Here is an 11036-nt window from a genome sequence, read left to right as displayed (position 1 = left end):
TCCATACAATCTGGTTACACCCTGATGGGTGAAGTTAGGAGAGGACCTTCATGCTTATTTTTTCCAAAAAAAAAAAAAAAAAATGTCACATGATTTTGTGTGATTTGATCCCTCTATTTTACAACAACAACAACAACAACAAAATCAAAGCTGATTGGTGGATTGCATCAGAAAAACCGGCTGAGCTGTGACATCAAAGGCAGCAGATGATAAGACCTTCCAAAAAGAATCAATCAATGGTACAATGTTTACTATTAATTGTTTTGGGGTTTTTTTCATCAGAATACACAGATATCTTTGAATAGCCACCAAAAAGAAAGATGCTCATTGCAGCCAGCATGTGCTGGCACATAATTTAATAATATAATATATAATATAATAATAATTTAAACACAATGATGAAAACTGTAACCTGTGAAGAAAATTCTCTTTTCACTGTGAATTGAAAATGTTTAAGGACAAATTATATCATTATAAATGATATTGTCTCTGCACACCACATATTGCACCATATGACATAATTAGAGATGCATCCAAAATGCGTTGTGCTGGGGTGCTTCAGGGTCAGGGTTGGGAACCACTGACATTAAAGGATAAATAAATACATATGTAGGCTATATGTATATCCCTCTATGGTACAGCGCTGCCATATGGCAACAATTAATTTCTACTAATTTCCTTGTTATTCAGTAAACAAAATACAATAAATTGCACTATGGGAATTTAAAGGACAGGCCTTAAGGTATAATGATGTGCTGTTCTTAAATCAAATGACATTTGAATGTCCCTCCAAAACCCGTTCCCCCGGTCACCCTCACATGAATGACACCTGTTGAAGTGCTCCCGAAATATAACCTAATTTCTAAACATCTCTTCTCAAGGTTTTTTTAGTCATTAGCAAATAAGATGATTTTATTCACAAATCAACTTTGTCTAACATAGTTTTACTGTAAATTTAGAAAGTATCAATGTTGCCATATGGCAATGCTGTTCCACAGTGGAATTGCAGTAATGTATTTTCTCATTGGGATTTTTTATAGGCTACATATAGCATCAACAAAATAATTGCAGTTATTTATTTATTTAAAGTATTTATTGATGTATAAGTAACAAAATTATTTCTTTTCAGAAAATGAATACAGCAATAGTTTACGGAAAGGGCAATAGGAAGAGTGCAGAGTTATAGCTCTCCCATGCATGTGATGAGAGTGAGGATGAGCCAAATTATGGGGATTATGATAGGGATCTACTTATTCTTGGTTTACATGAGTCCCAAGTATATTCATCTATCAATTTCTAAAAAGAAATGTGCATTTAAATAGAAAAGAAAAGCATCAATTTATAGAAAAACTACTTTTTGACCATTTTCCATTGTGGTACAGCGTTGCCATAATTTCCTTAAATACTCCCCCTTCAATGCTTGAAGCTATTTCATGTAATAAAAACTTTTTTTAAATAGGCTGGCATGGTTAGAACATAATGCGTTCCATGTATTTACATTCTCGACTTCAAAACAATAAAAACAACAAATGCACCAATAGCCTACAATACATTATATTTACATGTTGTTGTTGTAAGTATAGGCCTACCTACTTATGTTTTTTTTCGTAACTTCGTCACGGAGCTAACAGCCGAAAGGAGGACTGCTTAGTTTCACTTTCAGCAATCGCTATAACGCGGAAGAGCGCGAGCACTTACTTCACAGGCAATCTGCATTCAAAAATGAACGTGTTGAAAATGAAGATTTTCATGATTTTGCTTCCACTGTGGTCCTTTTCACTCGACCAAGGTAAGACATGTATTTGTTATAGTCTCTCTTCTAGTCGATAAAAACGGAACGACGAACGCAGTTTCCATCTGTACTAGCTCATCTTTATACTCGACGGAAATTCGTTTTTTCTTAATTATTGTTGTTTTAAGACTATGATAAATGGAAGCTTAAGGTGTTTGCTTAAATGTTGAGGGTACCTAGTTAGCCTATTTTGTAAAGGTTTCTGAGGATTCGTCGACGCCAAAAATTGCGGTGTCAGGCCGTGAAGGACAAAGGCCTAAGTTATGGCAAAAATATATGATAAAAGTAAATGTAATATGCTTAAGTTAAGTGACTTGGTATAAAAACATAATTTTAAACTATGCCATCATATCTTGAATTGGTGATATTTTTTTCTGACATTCAAAATTTAAAACTGAATATAGAAACAACAGGCTATTTTGAATTTTTTTAAAAAAATGAAACTTATTTCAGTCCTATGGTTGAAAATAGCAATAAATAAATTTGAGGTATTTGTAATGGGTAGGCCTAGGTTACTAGGCTACAACAGGCTAAAGGTACGAAGTTCTTTTACGTTTGTAAGATGTTCGAAGTAACTTTTCAGCGGCAGTGAATACTTATTTACGGAGCCATGTTGCTAGGTGTGGCGCTTAGGTACTTCCCTGCGCACTTTTATCTCAATAACAAAATACACTAGTAGAAAAAAATACAGTGGTGAAATAACTGATTATTACGACGTGGATATGTTTGCACAAGCGTTGAAAATCGGCATTTTACAACTTAAGTTTCTAAACGCTTAACGCAATAGGCTATGTTCTTCACTGAAATGAAGAAGAAGAACTGAACCTTAGATTTTCATGACAAAGAAGTCGGAGCCTCAGAGCCACGCCTATCTATTACGTAATCACTACGGACCAATGGTAGTTAGTTGGTGTTTATTGACAGGTGTGGTGACAAATCATCATGTCCTCCTCGAAATCTGATCTCTGTTAGGACCCCAAACTGTCCCATTGGCTCAAATTACTTTTAATAGGTAGTCACGTTAGCGACTGATTCGTTTGAACTATAATGACCATTAATGTCTGTATATTAATTAGCTTATATACAAGCATAGCATACAGATACTAGAGATGGGCAGAGCGAGGCTTTGTGAAACACTGACACGGTTGAAGCAAATGTGCCGTATTCTGACGAAGCTTCAAAATAATCCGACACACGTCTCCATGGCGACCTCTGCTGGTCAGAACAGTGTAAATGCAACAAATGCCCAGGCCAAACATGCATAAAAACACTTTTTACAAATCTATTGAAAATGTTTTATTGATAGTAAAATCTTACAAATGCAATTACCTAATCATCTAATAACATTAAATATTGAGTGTTCTTTTATCTATTGTCAGGGCTTGTTTTGTTTGTTCCATGGATGGCTCAGATAAACAGGCCAATAAGAGACTATTAACTACTCTTATTCCTTTTAATTATACTAATGTCTAATTAAAACGTCTACAAATGTATACAACTGATCAGAGATTTGGGGTGCTTCTCATTTCTTATTTGGACATCCTCGTTTCCTTTTCTCGTGTCTTAGCTCCACCCCTTCAGGATGCGATAGAAGGACGCAAGGAAAAGAAGTGAGGACAGAGGAATAATATATCAAGTGAAATGATATATCCTCGCTCCTCACTTCAAAGCGTTGTCAATTAATGATGGTCTACACTGCTGGATTTATCTTGCATATCAGGATTATTGAACATTAGAGATGATTATTTATATTGTAATAGTTGTAATAAAACCTCCACATTTGTTTATATTACCGGTTATTATTAACGATGATTTATTGCCAGTTATTAACTGCTGTTTATTTGTTGTATAGTATTACAGTTTGTTTAATTTTCTTTATTTTTTGTGCTTTGATCATTTTAATTTTGAATTATGCAACTGCACTACTACAGTTGTTGTAATTATAATAATAATGAATAAACTGTGGCGAGATGTGAAGGGGGAGGAGAATTTATACGTGTGTCACAGAATCAACTTTGCATTGCTGTCTGCAATCACATCAAAGATCAGCCAAATGTCCATGTGAATAGTGACATGTGGATGTTTAGGAAAGTGCTGCAGTATGTTTTTGTTGCATCAACACTCTAAAAAAAATGGTGCTATATGGCACTAAAAATGGTTAGTTGTCGTAATCCTAGGGGAACCACTTTTGGTGCTATATAGCACCATATCTTAACATGTTCTGTATATGATAGCGGTGCTATATAGCACCTCAGACAACGAACCCTTGAAGAACCCTTGAAGAACCACTGAAGCACCAAGATTGGTGATATACAGCACTTAAAGTGGTTCCCCTATGATTATGAGCCAATAACCACTTTTAGTGCCATATAGCACCATTTTTTTAGAGTGTAGTCGTTTAACCCTTAAATGCATGCATGTTTCGCCAGTCATTCTTACATATTCAGGTCTTTAGTGACCCGGATCTAGGTCTAACACGTATGGATCTCTCCCTGTCGCGATAATATAAAACTCTCCTGATATTAGAGTAACACTTACAGAATAATAAAATAATAAGTGACCCTATACCATTTTTACAAAAAATTAATGGGAAAACAAGCATTATTTTATCATTTTATTATTTTCTAGGAATACTAAGAAGGTTGATGTTTAACTTTAAAAATAGAACGAGGAGGAGGGTATGTGAATGACATACATGTGTTTAAGGCTTAAAGGAGAAGAAAATGGAAAGCTCCTTTTACTCTGGTGTGCCTTCAGTCTTGTTGTGCCCTAATGTTCACAATGAGCATTCATTGTAAATCTCTGAAAATACATCGCTGTATGAATGCACAAATATATGCATAGGGAAAGGGGGCATTAAGAATCAGGATGTGAGTTGTGTGTTTGTCTGATATGTGATTGTGTAAATCAGTGATGTTCTTATGCTGATTGTTTGCATGTGTCATGTATTATATTTAGAATTTTCTCCATAATCTTTATGATCTGTAGAAAAACATTCACAGCACTTTTTTCTGTTGTATATTTTCCCATTATCCCAAAAGTGAAAAGATTAACTGTCCTTTTCTTCTTCAGGTGTGTCTGGTGATGCTGCAGATGAAGTGTCAGTGTTTGTGATGGAGGGAGATTCAGTCACTCTACACACTGGTGTTCAAAGAAACAAACAGGACAGAATTAGATGGTATTTTAATGACATACTCGTAGCTCAAATAAATGGAAATCAGAGTAAAACCTGTACAGATGTTCAGTGTAATGAAGGTAATGAGAGATTCAGAGACAGACTGAAGCTGGATCATCAGACTGGATCTCTGACCATCACAAACACCAGAACCACAGACTCTGGAGAATATCAACTAAAGATCTTCAGCAGCAGCGGCAACAGTGAAAAGATCTTCAGTGTTTCTGTCACTGGTGAGTGTCATTCAGTGCATTTGTCAGTGTAAAAAATGTATTGTTACATGTCTTTATTTAAGCATCTTGATGACTTAGGGATGCTAATGATTAATTGATAATTGTTTAATTGTCATTAATAATGTAATCGAAAAAACTGGTCGATCAATGGTCGATTAAAGGCCTGTTCACACCGCAACGATTTTCGCACACGTTTATCGCTGATGTTTAACGCCTCGTGACTAAACAAAGGGTGCCAATGTGACAGTGCACACCGACACGCAAAACGTCATTTAAAAAAAAAAACGCCTTGGGTTTTTTTTTTTTCTGTTTTGATGCGGAGCATTAAAAACTGTTCGACCAATAAGATCAGCATTTTTGTTCACGTGCCTGGAGCTGCTGAAGTTACAGTAAAACACGACTTGGTGGCGCTCAAGCACAAAAGTGCTCAAGTGCCAAGCACACATTGAAATGACGAAGAAGAAGTAAGTAGAAAACGATGAGCTGCTAATGCTGCTTGCCAGTTAGCAAAATGTGTGTGAATGGTTTTGGCACCGAAAAAAAGTCTAGAAAAATTCTGGCGATAAGTACGTGCGATAATCATCATGGTGTGCACAGGCTTTAAGCTGTAGGCCATTATAGTGCATACGGTGCTTCCTTGTTTCCTCACTCAGGTCCTCCCACAGGTAAAACCCACAGACACTTCAGTGGTTCTCAGTGACTGTTCATGATTTAGGGTTCACAGAGATCATCGCCCCCTAGCGGTGACCCATTGACATTTTGAAGTGTTTCGAAACAGTGATGACGTAATGAAGCCTCGTTTTTTGTTTTGTTTTGTTTTGTTTACAGGGGCTGTGCACATTAACTCCTTCCTTGCCAGCATTTTTAAAAAGAAGCCGCCAGGGTTTTTGATCATTTTCACAAAAATTTATTCAGAGCGATAATCAGATGGAGTAGATCGAGTACATCAACACCCCTAATGCTTGCATAGTCCTAGAGCTCATCCTGGGTCAACATTTAATTCAGTAACATTAGGCAGTTTTGATTTATTTGATGTTTAATGTTGATGATCACGTTATTTTACATATGCATCTGCTTACATACGATCACTTGTTTTTTTGCGTCTTCCTCGCCTGTGTTTTGATCAGAAGATTCTGTACTCATTCAGAAGATGTGTAATAGAGCCCCCTACCGTATAACAGTGGAAACACGGAAAATTCTGTTTTCTCATAAATAATGGAAGATTCTGTGTTTGGTGGGGAAAGAGTTAATAAACATGAATGTAAATGTGCCAGAAAAAACTATTTTTCATCTGCAGGCCCTTGACAGAAATGTTAAAAAGTCAAGCTAAAAACAAGAACAGAGCATCATAACACACACAAAAGAGAAAAATGAAAGAGAGATAAAAAAGAAACAGCAAAAATAGAAACAAAAATATCAAATAAAAGCACAGATACATGATCCCACGTGAAAAAAATACATTATCAGGGAATTTTTGTCTTAACATATTTTGTGCAAAAGACTAAGAGGTTAAAAAGGAGGTTAAAAAAAAGAGATAGCGACAGGAGCAAAATATTAAGATACTAATGTTGACAGTGCTGATTAGTAACTAACCATTTTTTTAGATTAAATTTAAAAGAACCATATGTATCCAGACCTCTAATTGTTGATGGGATGGAGTTCCATTCCCTTGCTGCTCTGACTGAAAATACAGACTGACTAAATTTACTTTTTCTGAGAGGAATAATGCAGTCCCCTCTTTCTCTACCCCTTGTGGACCGATATGCAGTTGTTCTAATGTTTACTTACTGTTTTAACAGGGAAGACAGGCTATGTATAGTCTTAAACATAAGACAAATATCTACATATTTGATCAGGTTCCCAACTTAGCAAATTATACTTTTTAAGTATTGAGCAATGATGAAAATTCATTGATTTTTTTAATCAAGAAATTTTAGTGATTGTTTATACAGAGGCTCCAATGGTGTTAGAGTAGTTGTACTCGCTTGTGACCAAGCCAAGCGGTGACATTAACCAATGATTTTGTAAGTTCATTTGCAACTTGTGACACACTGCTCCCATGTATATAAATAACGGTATCATCCGCATACATTTGGATGTTTGTGTCAGGACAAACGGATGGAAGATCATTAATATACAATGTAAATTGCAATGGACCCAAATTAGATCCTTGGGGAACACCTGTGGATGTACTTAAGGGGGCTGATTTATAATTCTGAATTCTGACATACTGTGTGCGACTGGACAAATATGATTCTATCCACCTTAAAGTCTCTGAAGAAAAATTAAAACCTGATAATTTAGACATAAGAATTTTGTGGTTTACAGTGTCAAAAGCTTTTGTGAGATCAACAAACACTCCCCCAACAACCCCACCTTTGTCTAAGAGAGACTTAACTGTTTCAGTGAAGTAACAGTTAGCCATCAGTTAGCCAGTTGAGTAGTTTGTTCTGAAACCAAATTGCATGGGATGCATAGCAAAATAACTAATAATCAATTACTTCAGATCAAAATGATCAGTACCTGTTTAAGATTCTTTCTAGCCATTTTGTCATCCCAATTAATGTTAAAATCTCCCATAAAAATAATTTCTTTGTTAAAATCACACTGTTTTAATAATTGTTTAAAATTATTTAAAAAAATACTATTAGAAGAGGGAGGGCGATATATTACAATTAATATAAAGGACATTTTTGGTGATAGAATAAGATTCAGACCAATACATTCCAAATCCATACAATTTGACCAAACAATTTCATTACACTGGATACCAGTTTTCACAAAGGTCATAACTCCACCCCCTTAGAACCAACTCTATCTTTCCTATACAGTTTAAAACCAGGTACTTCTAAGGGGAGTTTACATGAAACCGTGTCTCAGATAAGCAAAGAAAATCTAAATTAGAATCCAAGAAAAGATGATGAATTTGATCACTTTTTGATATAATACTTTGTATGTTCAAATGACCATCTAAGAGACTCTTTGGCTTAACTTTAGGATCCCAAATTGTTCTTGATTGATTTACTGTCTGAAAGATCGCCCATTTCTTATTGTTTAAGATACAAATGATTTTTTTTACTTTTTGCATAGACTTTTCAGGTACATAAGAAGTACCTAAACCACAGTTCAAAGAACTAGAATTGCAGAATTCCCTTCATTCCCCAAGGATGTCGCAATGCACGAACCTGGTAGCAACTCCGCATCAACCATGCTCACCGTACAGGAACCCAGGCTCACCCCAGACGCCGACATCCCCACAGGAACACGCCACGAAACGCCAACCCCGGCCATGGAAGCATCCGGAAACTCAGTCTCCGCCACCCCCTCGCCTGCCACGACGCTCCACACATGCAAAACACAGTCACCAGTGTCCAGTGAACCAAAGCGTTTACTAAAATCACGTGACTTTGGCAGTTTGTTACATGCTGCGAAACAGAATTATTGTAAAACTTTGAAGCTTCATGAAGCAGTGTTTTAAAGTTTTTAAAGGGCCACAGTTTTGGGGCCTTTTAGAAGTTTTGACATGCTCTGACATTTGTGCATTTTTCAGTTGCTTATAAACATATGAATGGCAAAAGTGTAATTACACTGTATTCAGCACAAAATGAGCTACCATAATATGTGAGCAACATGTATGTACATGCTTGTATTTCTGAGAGAACAACGTTTATGCGTGGTTTTTGAAAAAACAAAACAAGTCACTGAATTAAGGCCACAAAACACATGATGTTTTATTAACAAGGTTCGGGAGAAGCACGTTCAGATAATTGACATAGGTGGAGAGCACTCAGCTAATCAACAAATAGAGGTATATATACACGCAGCAGTCCTACCTCCGTTTGTTGACAGTTATCAGCAACCCTTCCACCACCCCTTCGCCACACCTTTTAACTCTAAAACCACTTACATATACTCTGGGTTCGGGCCTAATTCCGAACTCGAAGCCCTCTACTCGGACAGCACGGCAAATACGCATTGAATTACTCTCTAAAAAAGTATATGTAAGTGCGAACTCGTGAAACAATAGATATGTGTCCACAAGACTTTTGACTAATGGGTGTTGTTGCCTGAGAATCACTGAGCCTACTCATTCACATAAAACAATATATTGATTTACATTTAGTAAGACACTTTTTCTTTACAAAGGCCATATGCGAAGAGGCGTGAACGATCATGAATAATGCTGTGATTCACATCTGAGAAAACAAAAGTACGCATAATGAGCTGCATAACAAATTAGCTTTTGAGTCAGGTATGTGACTGAGAGGGAGGTAATAAATTAGTAAATTGTTTCACAACATTAATATTGTGAAATATTATTACAATTTAAAATAATTGTTTTCTATTTAAATATACTTTAAAATCTAATTTATTTTGGTGATGTAAAACTGAATTACTCCAGTCTTCAGTGTCACATTATCCTTCAGAAATCATTCTTATATGCTGATTTACTATCAATGTTGGAAACTGCTGTGCTTCTCAATATTTTTTATAACCTGTGATACTTTTTTCAGGATTCTTAGATGAATAAATTAAGTAATGGCTGTTGAAAATTCAGCTTTGCATCACAGAAATAAATTATATTTTACAGTATATTAAAATAGAAACCCACCAGCCACAGTGACCACCAGCCAGTTTTTTTGTTGCCTCACAGGGCTCGACATGAAGCCTTTTCACGTGTCGTTTCGGACAAGTAAATCTGTCATTTACTTGTCCGATTAAAACATTTGCTTTTTGTGTTTGTGTGTGTGTGTGTGTGTGTTGTAAATATAATTTATTCTGAAGCAATGTTCTCAACAATGTTCAATCAGCTTTGACATATTTAAATCTGCATATCTTTGATATTTTTACCTTTTATAAAGGGTATTTTTTCCATAATCTTATTAAATATAGACTATACTTCAGCTTTCAGGTTATATTCTTAAATTTGATCTATAAATTTTAAAAAATTAGAATAATAAGACACTATAGCTGTTAACAATCAAATAAAACAAATTACACTGAAAAATTACAACTGCATTAAATAATGTTATGAGATTGTTTTAAAGATTTTTGAATATACAAATAAGAAAAGTTGGAAAGAATGTTTAAACATGAAACTTAACCACCAGTAGGTGGCGGCAGGTGACCGTCTTAATGAGACCGCATATAAGCCGCTGCCGGGAGAGAGATGAGAGAGAGAGAGTAGGACTGGGACTGTGCGCACGCTGCCTGCCTGAGAGAAACCATTTGGAACCTGAGTGATCAACGTTACAAGTTTAGAGTGAATGTTTATGTGTTGATGCGCCCTTGTGTGCTGCTTATGTTTGTATCTGAGAAGCTTTGCATAATAAAAGTCGCAAGTCCCAGTCACGCCGACCCCGCCTTCTTCCTTCCTTCCCAAGAGAACATCGAACCTCATTACACTGGTGCCGAAACCTGGGAGGGAAGAAGATCGCCGCCGCCATGCAGACTCCACAAAGAACGGCACTTGCGGACATCGTCCAATCGCTCGCCGGTCTTCACCAGGAGCACCACCAAGACCTGCTGGCCGTGAGGGAGGAGCAGCAGAAACGCTTCGAGGCTCTCCTTCGCGCCCAGCATGAAGACCGTGAGCTGTTCCGGAGCTGGATGGACCGGGAGATTCGGGCCGTCCCCACCCCCGCCACAGACTCGACCGCCGCCGTGCCTCTCACCAAAATGGGTCCTCAGGATGACCCAGAGGCATTTATTGACCTGTTCGAGAGGTTCGCCGAGGTCCGGGGATGGCCCCAGACGGACTGGTCAATGCGGCTCCTGCGGCTGTTATCCGGAGAGGCGCAGGTAGCCGCACACCAACTGCCAGTCCAGAATCTCC

The 11036-nt window shown here is 37.0% G+C and overlaps 1 protein-coding gene across 1 annotated transcript in view; it reads left to right on the top strand.

The window, feature by feature from the left end:
- The first annotated feature begins 1593 nt into the window (after window positions 1-1593).
- LOC307120300 (uncharacterized protein) overlaps window positions 1594-11036 on the top strand; it is a 33491-nt gene continuing 24048 nt past the window's right edge. Inside the window, exons 1-2 of the mRNA XM_079807280.1 lie at window positions 1594-1789; window positions 4865-5200. Of these exons, the coding sequence (XP_079663406.1) occupies window positions 1723-1789; window positions 4865-5200 (403 nt within the window). The 5' untranslated portion in view covers window positions 1594-1722. The remainder of the gene's footprint in view (window positions 1790-4864; window positions 5201-11036) is intronic.

This window comes from Gobio gobio (assembly GCF_949357685.1).
Source record: "Gobio gobio genome assembly, chromosome: 24".
NCBI lineage: Eukaryota > Metazoa > Chordata > Actinopteri > Cypriniformes > Gobionidae > Gobio > Gobio gobio.
The sequence above is the reverse complement of the archived record's forward strand: the minus strand, read 5'-3'. Positions and strand labels throughout refer to the sequence as shown.